Below are 23,211 nucleotides of genomic sequence, written 5' to 3'. Positions count from 1 at the left end.
CACAATTCCCTTTGCATTTAAACTTGGAGGCTAGAATATTCCTAAGCCGAAGTGGTTCACCTTCTACAAATGTCTAAATCTGTTTTTCATAAATGCAAATGAAAGCGGCTATAGCCTGTAGTGTTTTCTAGAGCCTCTTCTGTTCTGCTGAAGGGCCCCAGACCCAATTTAGGATTTTTATTATGCAAGATCTATAAAGATGTATTTAAATGCATATATATTAACAAAAATAAACTAAATAGTCAGTTTAAGGTTGTATTACAGACATCAAACCCCTACACATTATTCACACGTGCTAAGTGGGTTGAACATTGAACATTTCTGCTTGAGGCACCCTAATGACCAGCAGGGGCCCCGAGAACACTTCCTGGAGGAGGTGGAGTAAACGGTGGGTGCAGCTCTCCGAAAAACACTCCCTCCGTTTCAAAGGATTACATTTACATTTACTAGAGGCACAGATAAAAGAAAACATATATTTTGGGAGTTTTTTTGAGGGATTACACTGAAGTCTGTGAGGGGGGACAACTCTCCACAGATCTGACCTGTAACTTGGCCTGGTGGAGTCAACTGCTGCTTGTCTCCATGGTGATAGATACAGTTCATGCCATATTGTGGAACATTCCAGGAAAAGCATTATAGTTCCTGTTTTTCCTTTCCATGTACTTGCAGTCATGGGAAGTATTCACTATCTTGCAATAGCTTATGAATAATAGCATTTTAGGTAATCAGCAGTTTCCTTTGTAAATGATTCATTTCAGGTTGATAATTAATAATACAACTTTATCATAGACTGTGGCTTGTTCTCAAACTTGTCTCACCGGGAAAATATTTGGACTTTGAATGTTCCAGCTCTAAATTGGTTGAAAATAGGACTACGTGGACTAAAGTAAAGTCCTCGGACAAAGGCATGAAGCAAACTGACAGTAATTAAAAGTCCACTATGTAACTTTTCTCTGCTTGTCTCTGGGTGGATTTTACTTGTGAGGTTTCACAGTACGGCATTAAACTTATGTATTCTTACTGTGTGTGGGCTCGCCTCTCCACAGATCTGACCTGCAACCAGCAACCACCTGCTTGTCTCCATGAAGATGGATTTAATGCCACGCTGTGGAACATTCTAGGTAAAGCATTCAGCATAAAGCAGTTAAGGTTAAAGTTAGGAGTTCGTTTAAGGTACACTGTATTGTCCCTGAGGGGATTGTCCCATCCTGCAATGCTGCTGGGGCCACCTGTGGGGACAGCAGTGCAGGGGAGACATGGAGACAGGCTGACCCTCCACCAGAAAAGTTATATAGTGCAGCTTCAAACTAATTCTTCAGCTACAGTTTTAGAAATTTTAGAAACATGAATAATATTTCAACATAAGGAACATTAGTTTGGCCTGGTCAGTTGACGAGTCACTGTTCTTGACCACAGCTGTGATATGTTCAGTGTCTCAAACAGAATAACATATGGTTAGCTTCATTCACAGCTCTCCCTCCACAAGACAGTCATTGACAGATGTCCGGGTGGGACATGATCCAAGCCCGAACACATAAGACAGTTATCTGAAACGCCACAGCCAAGAATACTCTTCTCTGATACTTCACAAAGGGGAAAACACAGCCAAGGGTTGAAAATAAATAATGTAATGTTACATTGAAGGTTTGTCTCAACTGTCTAATAACGATGTGAAAATCTTGATATTGTGAAATCTTATCATGTTATCATTTTTACCACATCCATCTATTTCTTTGGAATTGGGAGTCCAAGCAAGTCATTTTCCAGGAAGAAATACCCTAGAGTAAAATATAAACAAAAATGATGATGCAGTGATAATAATATCAAAATCCCAGTGTAACCTTAATGTTTTTAATAAAAAGTCTATTTTATTTCTATCTGTCCTCCTCACTTTAGCTTCAACTGGGAATGACAAGCATTTTGTTGATTGCAAATGTATTTATTTATTAACCTTTATTTAACCAGGTAAGAACCCACGAGGTCGGGACCACAAGGGTGACCTCGGAATGACCAATGATCAAAAGTACTGTAACTGTAACTTTATTGTTGTCTCGTCTGTGGCCTTTTGTTATGTGATTCTTTTTTCTGGCTTTTTTAGACACGACAGTGAAGCGTGAAACCCATTGTTGAATTCAATCTTAGGGGAAACCTAGAGGAACCCTCTACAGACACAGGCAAAATGTTAAATTATATAGGAATAGGTGTATTTTCTTACTTATAATTCTATACATTGGTTATAAATACTTGTTGTTAAAGGTGCACTATGTAACATTTAATGTTCTGGTTCCATAACTATGAGTGATGTTATTGTTTAAAATATAGGAAAATAATTGTTTCACTGTTAGCTGCGTCACCTCTCCACAGATCTGACCTGAAACTTGGCCTGGCGATTGAAAAGTAATAACATCAAGGCACCCAGAACGTTACATATTGCACCTTTAAGCTTGTATTAGAAGTATTTTGTGCAATTGTGTCCAGTAATTTACCTTATGAATCAATACAGTTTGTCCAAGTCTAATCTTAGCCATTTGAAAAGGTTAGGAGCCTCTTAAATAGGACATAAATCCGACAGCAAAGAAATGAATTTCCTAATTACACTCCACAAACGTCTTCTTAATATTGCAGCTGTTCTATGACGTCAAAGACCACCTGTCGCCTCCAAACACATTATACATAATCACAATGTAATTTTCCGTTGCTTTACCATGTTAAATAGCAAGCGTCTGATCTTAATGGATTAATGGATAATGAAAGATTATTAAATGTGCAAGTCTGGCAGCTGGAGCACCAGTGCCAGGGCGTAATAAGCAGACACAATCTTAAGTGTGAATCTAAAAATACACCTTCATTACCGACCAATAAATCACATTTCCTTTTTAATGCTAATAATTGTTGTGTTTAAGTTCCTCTTGACAAAATTAATCCTGATTCACTGCAATTTTTGAAGCGCAAAACATCATGTCTCAAATTTCTTGTGCAATGTTTGTATTACATAATATGTAATACAAACATTGCACAAGAAATTTGAGACATGTATTTATTAAGGTTCCTTGTTCCTTGGTGCATGTTTTTGGTAGACGGTCACCAACATGCTTGTCTCCATGGAGATGCTATTGCTTTGGCTGAGATGTTCATTAGTATGACATTAAACTTAACTCTATGGATACAAGTCAAGTTACAGCTCAGATCTGATCTCTTCTTTTTTTTTGCAATGTAAACCTTTATTTAATAAATGCAAGATAGATATTTTAATACCAAACTGAGGAACATTCCAAGCAGAACAATAACATATCCATGGAGACAAGGAGGTGGCTGATCCTCCAATAGAAATGTTATATAGGCCTAGTGCGCCTTTAACACGCCTTAAAGCAACAGAAACATTGTTTGCAGATTTGCCCTGAATTCAAATGCCTCCACCCCATCTATAAAATATTCTAACCAAATATTACTGAATCAATATCAAGAAATAATTTCCAAGCAATTATCGTAATGCTGCAGCTAATGAGGTTCATTTTCTGCTGCTATAAAAATGATCAATCATAAGCGCAATACCACATATTGTGCTCGAGTTTTAGTTATTTACTGGTTGTTATTGAACTCAAACACTTTCACTTTTACACTTTCCCTCTCCTTGAACCGACACCTTAACGTGGTGGAGGGGTTTGAGTGCCCGAATGATCCCAGGAGCTATGTTGTCGGGGGCTTCATGTCCCTGGTAGGGTCTCCCAAGGCAAACAGGTCCTAGGTGACGGGTCAGACAAAGATCGGTTCAGAAGCCCCCTATGATGACGACACGAACAAGGCAGTTTACGTCGCCCGGATCGGCGTCACCGGGGCCCCATCCTGGAGCCAGGCCTGGGATGGGTGCTCCATGGCGAGCGCCTGGTGGCCGGGTCTTACCCCACGGGGCCCGGCCGGGCACAGCCCGAAAGAGCGACGTGGGGCCGCCCTCCCGTGGGCCCACCACCCGCAGGAGGATCCATAAGGGGCCGGTGCAGAGAGATCTGGGCGGCAGTCGACGGCAGGGGCCTCGGCGACCAGATCTCCAGACACAGAGACTAACTCTGGGGACATGGAATGTCACCTTGCTGGGGGGGAAAGAGCCTGAGCTTGTGCGGGAGGTTGAGCGATACCGACTAGATATAGTCGGCCTCACCTCCACGCACAGTTTGGGCTCTGGAACCCATCTCCTCGAGAAGGGCTGGACGCTCCACTTCTCTGGTGTTGCCCGCGGGGAGAGGCGGCGGGCTGGTGTGGGCTTGCTGATAGCCCCTCAGCTCAGCCGCCACGTGTTGGAGTTTACCCCGGTGAACGAGAGGGTCGCGTCGGGTGGGGGACAGGTCTCTCACTGTTGTGGCGGCCTACGGGCCGAACAGCAGTGCAGAGTACCCGGCCTTCTTGGAGTCCTTGGGAGGGGTACTGGATAGTCCACCGACCGGGGACTCCGTTGTTCTACTGGGGGACTTCAATGCCCACGTGGGCAATGACAGTGACACCTGGAGAGGGGTGATCGGGAAGAACGGCTTCCCCGATCTGAACCCGAGCGGTGTTCAGTTATTGGACTTCTGTGCTAGCCACGGACTGTCCATAACGAACACCATGTTCAAGCACAAGGGTGTTCATCAGTGCACATGGCACCAGGACACCCTAGGCCGGAGGTCAATGATCGACTTTGTTGTCGTGTCATCAGACCTCCGGCCGCGTGTCTTGGACACTCGGGTGAAGAGAGGGGCAGAGTTGTCAACCGATCACCACCTGGTGGTGAGTTGGATCCGCTGGCGGAGGAGGAAGCCGGACAGACTTGGCAGACCCAAGCGCATTGTGAGGGTCTGTTGGGAACGTCTAGTGGAGCCCTCTGTCAGTAGGGTATTCAACTCGCACCTCCGGGAGAGCTTCTCCCATGTCCCGGGGGAGGCTGGGGACATTGAGTCCGAGTGGACCATGTTCTCCGCCTCCATTGTTGGAGCTGTGGTCGCAAGGTCTCCGGTGCCTGTCGTGGCGGCAACCCCCGAACCCGGTGGTGGACACCGGAAGTAAGGGATGCCGTCAGACTGAAGAAGGAGGCCTATCAGGCCACTCTGGCTTGTAGGTCTCCGGAGGTCATCGACGGGTATCGGCAGGCCAAGCGAGCCGCGGCTCGTGCTGTCGCAGAGGCAAAAACCCGGGCCTGGGAGGAGTTCGGGGAGGCCATGGAGGAGGACTATCGGTCGGCACCAAAGAAATTCTGGCAAACCGTCCTCAGGAGGCGGAAGCAGTGTCTCCCCAACACCGTTTACGGTGCGGGTGGAGGCCTGCTGACCTCGACTGGGGATGTCGTCGGACGGTGGAAGGAATACTTTGAGGATCTCCTTAATGCCTCAGTCACGTCTTCCGAAGAGGAAGTAGAGACCGGGGACTCGGAGGCTGGCTCATCCATCACCCAAGCTGAAGTCACTGAGGTTGTTCGCAAACTCCTCGGTGGCAGGGCTCCGGGGGTGGATGAGATCCGCCCTGAGTACCTAAAGTATCTGGATGTTGTAGGACTGTCTTGATTGACACGTCTCTGCAACATCGCGTGGCGTTCGGGGACCGTGCCTCTGGACTGGCAGACCGGGGTGGTGGTCCCTCTGTTCAAGAAGGGGGACCGGAGGGTGTGTTCCAACTACAGAGGGATCACACTCCTCAGCCTCCCGGGTAAGGTCTATTCCAAGGTACTGGAGAGGAGAATCCGACCGATAGTCGAACCTCGGATTCAGGAGGAGCAGAGTGGTTTTCGTCCCGGCCGTGGAACACTGGACCAGCTCTATACCCTCCATCGGGTGCTCGAGGGTTCATGGGAGTTTGCCCAACCAGTCCACATGTGCTTTGTGGATCTGGAGAAGGCTTTCGACCGTGTCCCTCGGGGTGTCCTTTGGGGGGTGCTCCGGGAGTACGGGGTCCGGGGCCCTTTGCTCAGAGGCTGTCCGGTCCCTGTATGACCGGAGCAGGAGCTGTGTTCGCATTGCCGGCAGTAAGTCAGACCTGTTCCCAGTGATTGTTGGACTCCGCCAGGGCTGCCCTTTGTCACCGGTTCTGTTCATAATTTTTATGGACAGAATTTCTAGGCGCAGTCGGGGGTCGGAGGGTGTCCGGTTTGGGGACCACAGGATCTCATCTCTGCTGTTTGCAGACGATGTTGTCCTGATGGCTCCATCAAACCCGGACCTGCAACATGCACTGGGACGGTTTGCAGCCGAGTGTAAAGCGGCTGGGATGAGAATCAGCACCTCCAAATCCGAGGCCATGGTTCTCGACCGGAAAAAGGTGGCTTGCCCTCTCCTGGTGGGTGGGGTGTCCTTGCCCCAAGTGGAGGAGTTCAAGTATCTCGGGGTCTTGTTCACGAGTGAGGGAAAGATGGAGCGTGAGATCGACAGGTGGATCGGTGCAGCGGCTGCAGTGATGCAGTCGCTGCATCGGACCGTTGTGGTGAAGAGGGAGCTGAGCCGAAAGGCAAAGCTCTCTATTTACCGGTCGGTCTACGTTCCTACCCTCACCTATGGTCATGAGCTTTGGGTAGTGACCGAAAGAACAAGATCGCGGATACAAGCGGTCGAAATGAGTTTCCTCCGCCGTGTGGCTGGGCGCTCCCTTAGAGATAAGGTGAGGAGCTCGGCCACACGGGGGGAGCTCGGAGTAGAGCCGCTGCTCCTCCACGTCGAGAGGAGCCAGCTGAGGTGGCTCAGACATCTGTTCCGGATGCTTCCTGGGCGCCTCCCTCGGGAGGTGTTTCAGGCATGTCCCACCGGGAAGAGGCCCCGGGGAAGACCCAGGACACGCTGGAGAGACTATGTCTCTCGGCTGGCCTGGGAACGCCTCGGGATCCCCCTGGAGGAGTTAGAGGAAGTGTCTGGGGAGAAGGAGGTCTGGGAGTCCCTGCTCAGACTGCTGCCCCCGCGAGCTGGCCCCGGATAAGCGGCAGAAGATGGATGGATGGACTTTCACTTTATTATTCACGCACTTCATTAAGAACTTGATGATGATACGGCAAATAGGCTTTAATCAGAAATACTTTTATTCATCAAGCGGAAATTGGTTTCAAATGACACTAATGGGTATTCAACGTCTACGTGGGAAACGACAGTGACGCCTGGAGTCGGGTGTTCAGGGAGAATGTCCTCCCCGATCTGAACCCGAGCTGTTCTCTCAGAAAGCCTCTAAATGGGTTTTGTTGCATCATGTGAATCCAAGTGCAAACCACTCTGTTTAAACTCAAACATTATGTGGAATGAAAGCTCATGTAAAGTCGCAAGAAATGTCACTTTTCTCAACCTGAATGTAAAAAATATATTAGAATACCCTCTACCAGAAAAGTTACTGTGCCTTTTGAAATCACCTATCTTTGTCCAGCTATTAAGTAAACATGATTGTTTATTATAATATCTATGTTACTGATTGATTTTTGAACATTTACAAGATATATGAGGATGATATGTGAATGAACATACCTTAAACACATGCAGTAAACACAGATCATACCTATGGGCTGAGTTTCATTGTTTACGGAATGTTTTGGTTCAATTCAAGTTATAATGTTAAGTTTAGGGTTCAGTTGACAAAAAGAAAAGACTTGTATATTATTTTTTACTGAGATACTGATATTCAATTTGTTTTCTTAATCTTATATTGAAAACGATATATTTCATCAGCCGGTCAGTATTATCTGTTATGTTCTATTATCCGCAGAATGATAACAAAGCATTGGATTCATGTAGCGCCTTTCGATACACACAAAGCAGTTTACATTGCATTATTAATTCACTCCACACAAACTACCGACTACCACCGTTCTCTCAATCACACAGCACATTCAGACTGGGCTAGGGATGATCGCTTTACTTTGTGTCGCTAGATTCTACAGCTAAATAAACCCAAAAGAACTCTGTGATATTATGCAATGCATCGTGACAGTATCATACGTTCAGCTGAGATTGTTTTGTTATTATACTAGTAGATTAACTTTAACCTGTATGTGAACAACGGACAAGTCATGACATATTTAAGGTTATTGAAAACATATAGGTGATATTCATAATGAAAAGTCTTGGATGAGAGACAAAGCAGTGGGAGGATGAGTACGGTTTCCCAGCTTTATCTTTTTGCTTAAATGAAGTCACCGCAAACCTGTACACTCAAGAAATGAGTCCTATGTATTTCAATATTTATTTTAAAAAAAGATCACAACACACAATATTAAACACGAACAGAAGACGAGAGCAGCTATTATATGTTGACAGTAAAAGGAAGAGTTAATTTGCAGAAACAGATGCCATAAAAAGATGCTTCTCTCCGCCAGAGACATTATACACATTTAAATGAACAAATCTATTTAGTGTAACAATTATTAAGATATTCCTCCTTATTTATACAGTGCATAGTTGATTGAAGGATAAATCACAGTTACTGAACATATTTGGATGTTTTGCGAAAAGATATTTGTGTGAAATAAATACTTTGTCCCTGCACAGGTAAAGCTGGATCAGTGCATTGCTAATATAATACATGCGATTCCTGTGACTGTAGTAATAAGAAGAAATGTTTTAGGATATATTTTAAAGGGGACATGTCACACAAAATGTACTTTTTGAGCTTTTAACAACATATCAGGCATTGTATTCTTTTCTTCTTTCGTAAATCCTGTGCACTTGGTCCTACTCAAAAATCACTCAGTTTAAATTTTCACCAGTAAGAGGAATAAAGCGCATGTCTCCTGCACAGATTTTAGGTCCATAAAACTTCACTCACTTTGAGCTTAACTCTGATCAAATAGGTTTCACTTTAACTGCGTCCATATATTATAATATAGTATGTTGCTAGTTGCTTTGCCGTCGTTTTTTCACCGGTCATGCCTTTTGCTGTCAGCAGAGGGAGCGCCAACACAAAATAGGCCTCTTACAGTGTGTTTTCCAAATACGGGCATTATTTTAACTTCAAAAACATGAAATACAAGGAGACCTCAAGCATGTTTAGGAGCCATGTAATACATTTTTGCAAATTAAAACTCTTCAAATATTTGAGTACGTTGCTGTAGATCAGTGCGCGTTCATATGTTCACTGAGCAGCCGCGGAGGCAGCTAAGCGCTTTCGCTTCTCCTGCTCCGCCGACTCCTTCATCTCCTTCTCCCTCTGGATGAGCGCGACTCTCTCTGCCTCCCAGCGCTGCACCTGCTGCTGGTACCGCTCCACGTCTGGTCCCTCTGCTGAGGAAAGCTCCGTCTGGGCCAGAGCGCTCATCAGAGTCTGTAAGGAGGCCGCCTCAATCTTACCCGTGGACTCCAACTGGCTTCTTAATTCCTGCAGAGTTAAAATAAGACAAATATTGAATCATCCCTCAGCCATGCTCCCATACCCAGCTGGCTGTAGCAGTATCAGCACAATAGGATAATTACATAAGGGAAAATACAATATCATAACCTGAAACAATAAGGGGCTAACGTGCAACAATAACACTAAATAAAATTAAAGCCGCAAGCGGCAATGATCGGCCCTCGCCACGCCGCCGCAGCTACGCCGCAAGAGGAGGGGGCGCTAACGCGCCCCAATTGTCCTTTTATCACATCTTCTCCCCTTTGTTTTACCATCAAAAAGCAATTTTATTTTGAATTCTTGGCAAAATGTGCGGCTTTGCCGCACAGACACCGTGACTCTTAGAATAAAAATGTGGATAACTTTTGATGGTCCACCCCTGAAGATGAGTCTCACCAAATTTCAGGTTAATAGGGCTGACGCCCTAAGAGGAGTTTATGAAAGTCTAAAGTGTAAACATGTTCTGGCGATTTCCCCATTGGAATAACATGGAAGGTTTCGGTCATCGTTACGGCAACGCCATAACAATTATGACATGGGTCTCATTGACTTTTTTGATGGGGATTCTAAAATTGAGTTGTGTGTCAAATTTCATATAATTTCGCAAAACTAAACATTTAACCTCCATATAAAATCTGTAGGGGGCGCTGTGGTGCCAAATTAATTTATTTCACTTCAAGTTGGTTTAGGGCAAAGAGTTTAACAACTGATTCTAATTTGACGCAATTCGGACTTTATCTGCGCAAACGGCAGAAATGTAAAATTTGGGAGATTTCTGAAATTCTTGCTACAGTTTGCGGCTTCGCTGCACAGAGACCGTGAGAGGGATGAATGTAATTTGGATAACTTTTGATGTCCCACTCCTCAGTAGCTTTTTAGGAAGTTTTAGTTTTGGAAAAACGCCGAAGTCATGTCTAGCCATTTTTGAAGCAATATGGCCGACATTTGGTTGGGCGGACGGCGTTGCCGTAATAATATTTTTTACTTCTCGTCACCATCTACCTCTGCGCCAAATTTCATGATTCTACGATCAGATTTTTTTGGGGTCATTTCCCATCTCTCAATGCATTTTTGGTACATTTGGGGGCACTGACGCGCCAATTTTTTTTATTTTAGAAAAGGGAAATAGCCAGAATGTAGAGAGGCACGATTTTTAGAGGTGTGCAAATTTTTGGGACTTTTCGTCAATGTTCACTGGGTGAAAAATAGGGGGGTTGGTCCCAGGTCGTCGTCGTTGTCGTCGTCGTCAGGAGGAGGAGGAGAAGAAGGAGAAGAAGGAGGAGGAGGAGTGTTTACTTAGCGCAAATGAGTGCTTTACATTGAGATGTAAAGTGCTCGTTTAGTGCGCACTTTTGCACGGGCTTCGCCCGTTTACAACGGTAATGTTCCATTTTCCTACTACTAATTAGTATGCACGGGGCGTGCATGAGTGCGTTAGTGAGTGTTTGGAAGTGGGCGAGCACTTCGGGCTCGATTTCGTGCGCACTACGTGCGCACTTTCGCAGCCGTGCTTCGCACGGCCTTACGAGATTAATAGGCCTCTCGCCAGCTTGTGGCGCTCGGGCCTAATGAGAAGATTTTGACACTCGAGTGATATGATCTTTAAGAAAAGCTAAATTAGATTGGTGCCTCTCAAATATTGTAGATGATTAGAACAGTTGTTTTTATTCTTTTTGCTTGACTATGTTATAAGTATTTGATTACCATAAATATTCTTTAATAAAAAATAAAGAAATATTAGTATCATTTATATATATATATAAATATAAAAATGAATGGATAATTTGTCTATGTTTTCTGAGGGAGGTAGTGGGAGGGGTTGGGAGACCATTGGCATTTTTGATTTGACACAATGTTGTTTTGTATACTATAATGGTATTAAAAAGATGGAAAATCCAATAAAAATGATATCACAAAAAAAATAAAGTATCTTTTTAGTTTTTAGCACACTAACCTTGAATCTGGCAACATACTGAGGTAACTTGGCACGTTCAGCTTCATCCTCTTCATCTACAGTCTCATCCTTTTTCTCCTCTTCTCCCTCAGTGTTGTCCCCAGAGGACTCAGACTCAGAGGACAAGTCATCGAGCACATCACCCATGAGCTCTAACTAAAGACACGGAAGGAAAATACATTTAGAATATACGGTATAATAAAGTACCTTGTTTGAACATATCAGAAGTAGGGTTGGGCGATATTCCTAAAAGTAAATATCACAGTTTGATCATGATTTTTATTTGATCACAATCCATGTACACTTAGCATCTGAAGAATGGTTTTAAGAGGACATTAATGTCATCTACTTCTTCGGTCAGTTCACACATCTGTACATCTTTTATTTTTTATTGATAATTTATTTATACAGCGAAAAACCTAAAAAGGAAAAACTCTTTCTTGTGAGTACCCTGTTAAAAACAAAATACAGATTAAACAGATAAATAAATCCAAATAATATGACAATGAAAAGCATGAATAAACCATGAATGGAACAGCAAGTGAAGAGCCTCGCTTTTTTAGGCAAAAGCTACAATGGTTTATTGTGAAAAGGGCCAAAAGGTTAAATCCAGCTGTCACTCACTCGCCTGACAGAGCTTCACCAATAGGAGGGCTGGGTTTGAAAAGTGTGTGTTTGAGCTTTAGAGCTGCATTAAACAGAGAAACACTTGATTACAATATAATAAAAAAGCAGATTGTCACAGGATCATATCACAATCGGGCGATATGGCCTAAAATTTGTATCATGATATTAAAGTGAAAATGTTTGTTTTGGGATATTGAAGTTATTGTTGACCGTCTTCCTCCCCTCAAAACAGAGAAGAAAATCAGAAGCCGTGGCGTGTATATCACAATATTCTAAATGTCATAACATTCCTATGTACAGTACAGACCAAAAGTTTGGACACACACATGCAGAGTGAAGGCAAAAGGGCCAACAAGTGCTAAGCATTCTGGGAACTCCTTCAAGACTGATGAAGACCATTTCAGGTGACGACCTCTTGAAGCTCATCAAGAGAATGCCAAGAGTGTGCGAAGTAGTAATCAAAGCTAAAGGTGGCTACTCTGAAGAACCTAGAATATAAGACATATTTTCAGTTGTTTCACACTTTTTTTTTTTTAAAGTATATAATTCCACATCGGCAGTAGTCTGCAGTAAATTATAAGTTTGCTTAACAATCTCCAACTTCTTTGGGCTCTGAAAATGCTGAAAGCTAACCATAAATTCTTGTATAAAGAGTTTGGAGGGCAAAAACTGTATTATTATTTATTATTTAGAAATATTTAATTGCTTGAGTGTCTGTCCAATGACAAAAGAGGCTGAAGATGTGATGTGACAGGTCGTCTGTTTATGTCCTGGACCGGTAAGATTAACTATGACTCCAGGCTAGAGTCCAGCACCTTTTCAGATGTAATATTTCCTGCCGCGCCCTCAGTATATTGGTTTCATTGACGTTATTGCTGCGCTCGTATCTGACAAAACCACTTTTGCCCCTGTTCCTCTCATTCTCTCAGACATCCCTTCATGCTATAGGCTCTTTAAAATCTCATTACATGTGGACAAAGCTCAATTATGGAACAGGACAATGCACAATTGAATGATAGAATACCCATGGGCGTGCATACATGTAAAAATATCACTAATATGAAGGTGAGCATGTTCTATCTATGGAGACAGCTCAATTATGAGATGGTAACGACGCAGATGCCCAGTTAAGATCAACATGTTCTGCCATCACAAGGAACAGAGGGGAAGTTAGGGAACGTTCTGGAAAGGTTGGTGCAGAAAGGTAATGGTGGCCGAAAGATGCACTATGCAACTTTTTTGGATAAAGGGCAGATCTGTGGAGGTAAGACTGCTCACAGTAAGAATTCATATTTTTCAAGTTATTTTTGAGCAATAAAAACCCCTGGATGGAATAAAGCTGATTTTTATGCCATACCTGTCAAAGCCAGAATTATTGGTTAGTGTTTTTTTTTTTTTTTTTTTAAAGGAAGATTTATATTTTTAAAGGAATTTTCCTTCTGGTGATTCAACTAACAGTGAATACGTTTGGATGGCACGTTGTTTACAGACCAACCACAGTGTTTATAGCGTGTATGAGTGGTCCTTACAGCGTCTTTAGTCAGCCTGGCATCTCCAGTCCCTGCAGTCACTTTCTCCATCACTGCCAGAGCTCTGCCTAAGTACCCATGAGCCCAGTGCAGAGGCAGGCCCTTAAACACAGCATGGATCCCATTCTGCATCTCCACTTTACCTGCACACAATGTTACTCAGTTATATACTATTAACAGACAGATTGTATTATTATTCTACTCAAGGGTTTCCACGCTCCGTTTAGAGGTGACATTTTGAGGACATTTCAAACACAGACATTAAAAAGGAGATGTGAAATTGTCTACATTTTTCCTCTGAAGCCAATCACCATCAAAACTATATCATTGTGTTTATTTATAATGTATTTGTGTAATTCACATGTTTTCATTAACAACAGAACGTTAAATGAGGAGGTCCACTGTAAGGATCGGCAATGAATTATTAATTGTAGATGATATTCTCAATACTTCATTTCTCTGAAGTACATGATTTGTTTTTACAGTGTATTTTTCAGCGGATCCATTTTGTATGTACCGTATATAAAGCGGTGCGTTAAAACTTCCACACGCACCACATCAAAATTTGAAGTAAACCTGGACTAAAACAGAACTAGAACAGGACAGAACCAAGTCTACATTAGTGCCACACACCAACAAGTCAGTGTAAAGAACTGAAGTAAAGAACTCACCGAGGAGGGCATTTCCCATGAACTGTGCACTGAGGCCTATGGTGGTGTTGTTGGTGAGGCCACAGATGAGTAAAGAAGCCCCCAGGGTCCGCTCCCCAGACATCTGAAACAACGCAAAGTGTGTTTAAGCAAAAGTCCTAACAGGTTTTTAAGTTTAGCTTATTTGTACTTTATTTGTAAGAATAGAACCTGTGGTAAATATGTAACATTGAGGAATTTGCTGTAAAAATGAATCTTTCCAAACATCAATTTAACAAGATTAAGGTGATATTTTATTTGTCAAATAATAACGAATTAGTAAATAGGTGAGATTTTGCCCTTGTTTACTGGTTATTTTGGTTAACTATTACTATGTTTTATTGAAATGTGAATTTGTACAATGATCGCTTTGAATTAGCCCAGCAGTTTCGGGAGCCACGGCACTGCCATATAGCTTCATGGCTAACCCTAACCCTGACCCTAACCCTAACCCATACCCATACCCTAACCCTAACCCGGCGTGGTCAAAAAGCCCAGCAGTTTCAGGAGCCGCGGCACAAAATAACATGGCAGTATCTGTAGACACTCCCTTGAATTAAAACGCTGCCTAGGGGAGAACATTTAGTCTTTATTCACTTTTTACAAGTTTTAGCTGCTGTCTTTAAAGTGCATGAGACAGGTCAAACTCAAAAATATTGTTATCGTGAAAGTCTTGCATAGTCTACTCTACTTTGACCGTTTTGGTGAAGCATACTTCCTGTTACATAACAACCAAACTGTAAACAAGGTCTAAAGCTCATCTAATTTGTACATTAGTTTATATTTGTATACCCTATACAAATATATTATCTTAGTGTTTTAACTGATAAATATCAAAATATAAATATAAACCAAATAGTAATACTTGGAAAACTATGAAAACTTATCATATGGACTAATACAGATTGGTGTAATTTGTTGTTTATTACATCGTCTCATAATTTGTTGAGCAATTATGCATTATAATATAATTCTTATACCGATTGTTCCCGTTAGGAGTTGTGGGTAACTGGAGCTATGGGACTATCACAGTGACTTTGGGCCTTAGGCGGGGCACACACTGGAGAGGGGCCATCTTATTGCCGGGTTAACACAGAGACATAGACACAGACAAACATTCACTCTCACATTCATTCAAAGATCATGTGATGTTGGTCTGATCCGGGAATTTAACCCATGATCTTATTGGGAGCTGTAACCGTTGCTGCAAAGTGCTATATAAATATTTATTTTAATTATTTTAATTGGTGTAAGTACCAGTAGATTCAAATTGCCACAGAAGCAGTAGTACACGGGAATGTGGTAACTGGCAGTCTGTTTGTTCAGTACATAAAAGTGGCAACAGAAATCAACATGTAGTGATTCAAATTGAACAAAATGCACTGTCAAGTACACTATGTTCATACTTACTGTCTAAACACAAACTTATCCAATCAAAAACAATTGCTGCTGACCTTTTTGATACATCTTTATCAGGAGTACCAGACTGGAAGATAAGCTAATTGTGCAGGGCGGTGAATGTTTTAGGTTTATGCAGAAGATGACGCAAACGCCTTACAAGGAATGTCATAATAATACATTTTAGTGTTACAATTATAGTGGGGAGAAACTTCACAATCATTTATGATTATTCACAATTATAGACACTATAACCTTAAAATGACTGAAAAAACCTTCACATCAGCACTACTATTGCATTAGTATGTGACCGGCTTTACGAAATCACACTTTCTGAATGTAAAGTTAGTGTGACATAAACAAACAGATAAAAAGCACTTTACATTTAGGTTTATTTTTTGGAGCACAGTTGAAATGTGTTATTTTACCTCTAAATCTCAGACAATTAGGCTTTAGTTCAAACTATTATACTGTGACCGGAATCATCTTTACATCCACGCTGCTACCGAAAGGCCGCTCACAAAACACGAGTCAAACCAACAACTTGTTTTCCCCTTTACCACCCAAACATGTATAATACTCAAACATAAGTTGCACAAAATTGAACATAATTTTATTTTAACCCACATCTTTTCTCCTCCAAATGCCTTTCCCCAGAACAGACTCCTACACACAAACCTGAACACATTATGTTACCTGTACCTGCCCTGACAGGAACGAAAACACTACGTAACCTCTTTCCTATTTTTCCACCTACTTGCATTCATTAAACATTCTGCGGACAGCCAGAAAAAACATTCTATGCTTTAATTTACTAATGAAAGCTTTCATATATAATGTTTTTTGATGGGTTGTCCAAGTTTTATGTATTTAACCCCACACATATTTTCTCCCTCTTACTTATAGACCGGCGTTTTTAAACTTTTCACACCAAGTACCTCCTAAAAATATCTGGTTTTCCAAGTACCATCAGATCTAAACCAGGTCTTTAACAGGTCCATTCCAGGTCTAAACTATGACCACGCTATGACTTTGCCAAGTATGTTCCACAGTACGGCAATAAAGTCTATCTCAGTGAGTATAGGCCGTTATTATTATCAAAACATTTAAGAAAAGAGGTGTAATAATTACCCAATGTTTTGTCTTCAAAAATAACCTTGCTTTGTAAATATAAAAAATGAATGAATGAATAGATTTAATGGTTTAATGCAGTAACTACCAGATGGTATGGTTTGTTTTTTTCTTTTACGCACCGTTAGTTGTGGTTTGGTTGCTAGGAAGTGTCCCAAAGCGTACAAAGACAGGATCTGTGTAGAGGGAAGTTCGAAGGCTTCTTGGATCATCACCTCATCAACTACCGCACAGGCACCTGTACAAACATAACGCGTTCGTTTTTGCGTAAGCACTTAATCAATGTGGACGAAACTAGCAAAACATTATTTCATTATGTAGTTAAGCTATAATTACGTATGTGGCTAAATAATTATATCAATTAGAGAAACACAATACACAGTAAGTACAGTACGCACAAGTACAGGACTGTATGCCGACTATACATTAAAGCAGCTATTGTGACGTGAAACCAAACATCCAGGTGTTTCATAACGTCTGTAAAGCGCACAACAAGAGGAAATGTTTGAAACTCGATCTAAAAAAGCAGGACAAACAGTCTGTTCCAACGCATGTTTTCAGGTTGAAACGAATGTATTCAGAATGTACAGAGGTTTTTCCTTCTTCCATACCAAAACCACAATACAATCAAATAATTACAGACCACAATAGGCTTACTTTTATAGTCCTGGTCTTTAATGTAGGAGTCGATTAGCAGATTGAAGGTGAAGTCGTCCAGGAATACGCCATACTGGACCTGCAGAAGTAAATGCTTGCGTAAGACTGCGTATGCAACTTGACACCGCGGCAAACAAGTGGATGGGCAATATGTTGGTGCTTAGGCTCGTCACGATAATTACTATGTTGACTTCCTGTTCAATAAAGGATGGATGTAACAATATTTTTTTAGCGCTCAATATTTGTTGTGTATCTTCTCTTTGCACTTATGGGAATATTTTTGTTGTAGAAAGATAAGATTTAAGCTGCAGAGGGTTGAATAAGCAACTCCAAAAACTCATTAAAGATATTCACTAACTATTATTAATTCTGCTATTTATGTATTGCATATTTCTAACGACATATTGTACATTTAGAAAATGTTTTCTGACATTATCCTTCTTCCGTGTTATTGTGTCAGTGATGTCGTTTTTACTTTCTGCAGCAATATAATGCACTTCAAGTTGTTATTGTGACAAGCTTCTTTTTCTTATTTTCAGAGCTTTTTAAAGAACTTGTGACTTAAAATGGAAAAGGAGTAATAATGCTAAACAGGTGGCTGTATGCTTTTAAAGTCATAATAAAATACAATTATATCCCAGATTTATAAAAGGGAAATGTAATTGTTGCTGAAATCAAACTAGTGATTACAAGCCAAAAGCTTACTTTTTCTTCTGTTGTACTAATCCTCATTTATATGTTTTATGTACAATTGTTACCCACCACTGCAGATGGAAATTATCTGGGAAGCTATAATTGGACTTATTTACATTTGTTCTATACAGATGTGCATTGTCTGTATTAAATAAATAATAAATGCATTTTGTGAAGTTTATTCCCCCTCAACCATAACAGTTTGGGCTCTAGATCTAAACATATTGATATTGATATTGCTTAAAAGGTCAACAGCAAAGGATATTTTGGACAAGCCCTGGACGTGAACAATAAAATGTTTTGAAGACATACAAAAGTAGAATATACCGTCTGCAGTTAGAACAAAAACAGTTGATAGAAAATAAAAAAAGAAGAGAAAGTAAGGGGATGAGGATAATACTACACTTTTGTAGTGAATTTTACTGTTCATTCATATTTAGGGCGATACTTAAACTCAACCTAAACATAATGACCTTTTTGCACATTTCTCAGGTGGACAGCAAAATAGGATCATCATTTAGAGTATAAAAAGCTTGGATTGGTCCTAGGTGGAACCCATCTGTCGCTTGTATGTGACTACATCAGATAACTAGCATCTGGGTGGTTGCACTTGGTCTGTAATCGTTCAGAATGAAAGGGAGCTTTGATCAGCGTTCCATGATAACTTTGTTTGCAAGAATGCCACTTCCTTCATTCCAAACAACACAAGGATGCGCATACGTTCTGACCAAAAGTAAATAAACCTTGTGTACCTTGTTTTGTAGCGTGTGTAGGGCCTTCTCCCTTCTGCCATATTTCAAACACTGTCGTATCCAGCTGTGAATGGTCCAGTCCCTCAAGTACCAACAATTTGGACTGTGACGAAATCTAAAAAAGATCAAGAGTCAAGAATATCAACTGCGGTTTGAATAAATGTGCATTATGCAAGTTTACTAAGGGGCAGGTCTGCTACCTGCTTGTTTCCATGAAGATATTATTACTTTGCCTGGGATGTTCCACATTTACCTACCTTCATAGAGACAAGCGGGTGATGTGACCAGGCAAAGATACGGGTCAGATCTGTGGAGAGGCGGCGCCCTCACAGTATGCATGCATGTTTTTCAAGATGAATTTTTGCAATAAACACACGTAATAAAGAATGATTTAATTATGCAAGCTAAATCAGAACAAGACACGTGTAAGCCCAACTGTGGAACATTCCAGGCAAAGCAAAGGACCTGCAACAATTAACTAGAATAATAATGACAAAGAAACAATTAAACTCATCGCAATTGTTACTGAACGACGCAGGAACAAACGACCTCATATCATAATGGTCTACACTGCAAGTCATTTTTAGGCCCAGATTATTTTTTGTCTGATTCTCCTTTCTCCTGCTGCATCTGCAAGTTTCATTGGCTCCATCTTCAGTTTTTTACAGCCAAAAAAAAACAATGCAGTCTGTAAGTCTGAAAACCTTGAAAAATTACCGCCATTACGCTATGAGGCTAACAACATGTAAAAAGACAGTGGCATCGTTGAAATACATTTTGAAATGATACACTTTTTAAGTAAAATATTCTCTCTTTAGAAACCTCCAGGCACCATATTTACTGTAAAACCTTTTTTAAACATCAACATACTTGACAGACTATTGCACTACTAAAATGATGTTTACTTGTGGCTCAGCTCTACAAAGTAAGCAATAATATCTGTATAGAGACAAACTGGTGGTGTTCCTGCCCCAGAAAAGTTACATAGTACACCTTTAAGCCTGTCCTGAGGAAACAGATGATGATGCCACTAACTATAATATATATATAAGGATAATGAATACACCAATTTTGAAAATTATGACCCAAAAGACTCGCGACCTGATATGACCAAGGACTGACACTGAAATATACACCTGAAAAAACGTACTTGTACAAATAGTATTCCGCTTGGTCAACTTCCTCTGCAGAAGTGATGTTGTCGATAAACTAGGAAACAAATGGGACAAATTGCAGCCACATACAGTATCAAAAAGTTTACAATTTTAACAAATATTGACAGTGTAAATACGTGGTATATATTACAGTCAATGATATAAACTCACCCGCGACACTGTCAAAGAGCTCACGGGGAGATTCCTGTCGTACGTCCGGTCCATGAGGTTGGCCAAAGAAGCTAAAAGGCAAAAGCATAACAATCTCCAGCTTATGTCAGGGGTTCTTGTCAACATAAAGATAAACTAATGATAAAGGTAAATCTGAGAAATCAAATGGTACACAGATAAATCTAAGTGTTGTACTTGAATATTATTCATCACGCTTTGTAAAGGCTACTAGAGGTGGGACGAGACACAATTTACACAAGATTAAGTCAACGAGAACAAGACGAGATGAGATTTTGACATAATTAAATTATAAATAAATGATGTCTCTTTTCTTTTTAATTTTATAGTGTTTCTATCATTGTAGCTGCACTTTTTGGAACTCCAGCTTCTCAAAGATGAAGAGAACACTTTTTTGTCCAAGTCAAAAAAATCTCACAAGATCCTTTTTAACCTGTGTGCACAATCTTGTATCTTGCCCCTTCCCTAATAACTACACATGAAGTTGTACCGCCACCCAGTGTTCAAAGATGATCTGATGGCAAGTGGTGGGTAGTACTTAGGGAACATTTAGCAGCAAACATTTATTTGAGTCATTTTTAAATTATACATTCCGGAGACAATACTTTTATTCCTGCTGGAGTAATATATTTTACAATGGAACAGTACTATTACTTTAGTAGTTTTGGTATAGACTTTCCACTGTGAGCAAGTTTAAAGGCCTATGTGACAATATTAATTATTTGAAAATGTGTTTCTTGCATAACTCCTTCAAATATAATGTATTTTTTCTAATTTTTAAGGTTTGAAAATACCAGATTGTCTTCATTATAATGTTTTGTCCTTTCAATTATAAATCAGAAGAACATCCAGACAGTTACTCTTATATTGAGATTATAGTGACACAAGCAAGCATTATTTGATACAATTACTGGAATATACATTGACTGGAATAAATCACTGTTTATACAGATGAAAAGCACTGATTACAGATTGAATATAGCTACCATCATGTTCACAACAATACCACTAGCATACAGTATTGTATAACAAATTTGTGTTGGTTCCATTTGTTTGATTATAGCAGCAGAAATGACCATAGTTTCCTTTATTAAGAGAAACACTGTACTTCTACTTGAGTTATATCATATTTTGCAAAAATTTAAATTTTTTGTCACACTTTTTCTTCTTTTCACTCCCCTTCAAGCTAGAAAAAAATGTTAAGGGCATTAATACTGCTGTTGTTGTATTGTTGGTAGATAGAAAAAAAATGTTGATTACTAATTATTTATATTGCATGAGCTCAATAATGAACTAAACTCCTGTCTCCTGTGCCACATTGTAAGGTTAGACCCAACTCACCCAAGTTTTGAGGGTCCTTCTCTCTGGCCTCCCAGACTTTAGTGTCTGTGTAAGCTGCAGACAGCAGGCATCTTCTCACTACATCAACACAAGTCACACACGTTACACACATATTGGTTACACACACATTTTGTATTGCATTCATTTATGTAACTTCAGTTGTGTTGTCAAACAGGCTAGCATCTTTAACATCCGATACAGTTATAGCATGCACTTTCAGCTACACACATTTCATTAGGTTAAAAGATGAGTGAATTATTATTGTTTACAGAAAATGTACATATACATAACATTTGTTATTAACCTGTGAAACTTACCTGTGAAAGAAGGTGAGAAATATTTAACTTTGACAGCCGCAGTCACGCAGCGATTCCACACGGAGGCCGCCATCTTGGGACGGTCCAAGTTTCCTCAGACAGCAGGGGTGGATTCTTCTCTCGGGCGAAACCATGTGAAGAGTCTTATTTACAAAGTCTGATGGTCATTCTGAACAATTATGTGATGGTATTCATACATAATACAAACAAATAAACGTGTGTTGTATTGGACGTATTTTACACAGCATTTCATCTACACTTCAAGCACGTTTTGAGTTGCACGTGTTGAGTTGCGTTACTGAACTGAAGTAGCGTATTTCTGCCAGTAGAGAGCGCCAGTTATCTTCCGTGGAGAGGCACAGGCTCGTCCTTTCTGTGTATCACGTCTACAGAGAAAAGGCAGATGTTTGTTGGCTATTGAAAAATTAGTAACGCAATTGCTGTTTTGGAGTTATGCAAAATTAGAATATTGAGTGTATTGTCTGTGATTCAAATATTAATTACCTCAAATAGAGACTGGAATGGCCAGTGCAAAACAAGGTATAAAATGCTATTTATACACTTTTGTGGTTAGTTTTATGGCACATTTGACAACATAATAATATTGAAATAATGCAAACAAATATTGAGATATTCATTTTTGTCAATATTGCCAATTCCTTGGCACAATGCAACAATTTGATAAAGGTTTTCCAATTTCTTTAGAAAAATAACTGCTTGTTTTGTCAAACTAGCACTACACTTTACTGGACAGAGAATGTTTTTCTTGGGATCTGCTGCAGCCACTCTTCCAGTTTGAAGGTCACTGCTCCGAGTGCTCCGCCGACCACTTTTACCTTCCCCTTCCACGCCTCCAGCTCTTCTTTGAGCCCTTGATATTTCTTCTGTTTCTCGTGTTCCTTTTCCTGATGTTGCCATCACTTGGTATTGCCACGTCAACGTCTGCTGTTTATCCACCACCACAATGTCGGGTTTGCTATAACCATTCGGTCAGTTTGTATCTGGAAGTCCCACAGGACCTTGGCTCGGTCATTCTCTACTAACGTTGAAGGTGTTTCCCACATTGACCTTGGGGTTTGAGTCCATACAGATGTTCCTGTACACTGTGCCAGTCACTTGGTTATGGCGCTCCATGTATGCATCTTAGACCCTGCAGTTATGTGCTGGATTTCCACAACCTTGGGTCTTGTCTGGTGAGGTAGATCTTGGCCTCTATTGCTCTGGTGCTCAGGGCCTGTTCCAAACTCTAGCCAGTTTTTTTTCAAAGTACATTTTCACTAGAGTTCTACCAGACCACGCTCCAGAGCTAATGAAACCAACATTTTTCTCCAGCATTTGTTGAAGAGCTTTGTGTAGAATGAGGGGACAGGCTGAGTATGGGTGGGGCACTGTTATTAAACAAAACATGGAAGAATTTTAACATCCTCTTGTGTGCCTTCTGTCTAGCAAAACAGGAAAC

The 23,211-nt window shown here is 40.8% G+C and overlaps 1 protein-coding gene across 1 annotated transcript; it reads right to left on the bottom strand.

Annotated features, from left to right (window-relative positions):
• Positions 1-8,164: 8,164 nt before the first annotated feature.
• On the bottom strand, positions 8,165-21,859 carry mrps27 (mitochondrial ribosomal protein S27). The gene is made up of 11 exons (XM_072433568.1): positions 21,753-21,859; positions 21,436-21,513; positions 20,077-20,147; positions 19,902-19,960; positions 18,752-18,866; positions 17,307-17,385; positions 16,772-16,887; positions 14,103-14,205; positions 13,432-13,574; positions 11,276-11,431; positions 8,165-9,309 (listed from the first exon to the last, which is right to left on the bottom strand). Exons 1-11 carry the CDS (start codon positions 21,823-21,825, stop codon positions 9,067-9,069), a joined length of 1,236 nt encoding a protein of 411 aa, XP_072289669.1. The 5' UTR covers positions 21,826-21,859; the 3' UTR covers positions 8,165-9,066.
• Positions 21,860-23,211: the final 1,352 nt, after the last annotated feature.

The sequence above is a fragment of the Eucyclogobius newberryi genome, unplaced genomic scaffold, assembly GCF_026437365.1.
Source record: "Eucyclogobius newberryi isolate DKJ021-1_F unplaced genomic scaffold, fEucNew1.0.hap1 SCAF_6, whole genome shotgun sequence".
Lineage (NCBI taxonomy): Eukaryota > Metazoa > Chordata > Actinopteri > Gobiiformes > Gobiidae > Eucyclogobius > Eucyclogobius newberryi.
This window is presented reverse-complemented; position numbering and strand designations above follow the sequence as displayed.

What these genes read in the sequence shown, in the direction of transcription:
- mrps27 (XM_072433568.1), bottom strand. Translation starts at nt 21,825, where the DNA reads ATGGCGGCCTCCGTGTGGAATCGCTGCGTGACTGCGGCTGTCAAAGTT. An exon ending in TTTCTCACCTTCTTTCACAG is followed by an intron (nt 21,514 to 21,752) that starts GTAAGTTTCACA and finishes GTGTTGATGTAG; the next exon opens with TGAGAAGATGCCTGCTGTCT. An exon ending in AGTATGTTGCCAGATTCAAG is followed by an intron (nt 9,310 to 11,275) that starts GTTAGTGTGCTA and finishes TTAACTCTGCAG; the next exon opens with GAATTAAGAAGCCAGTTGGA.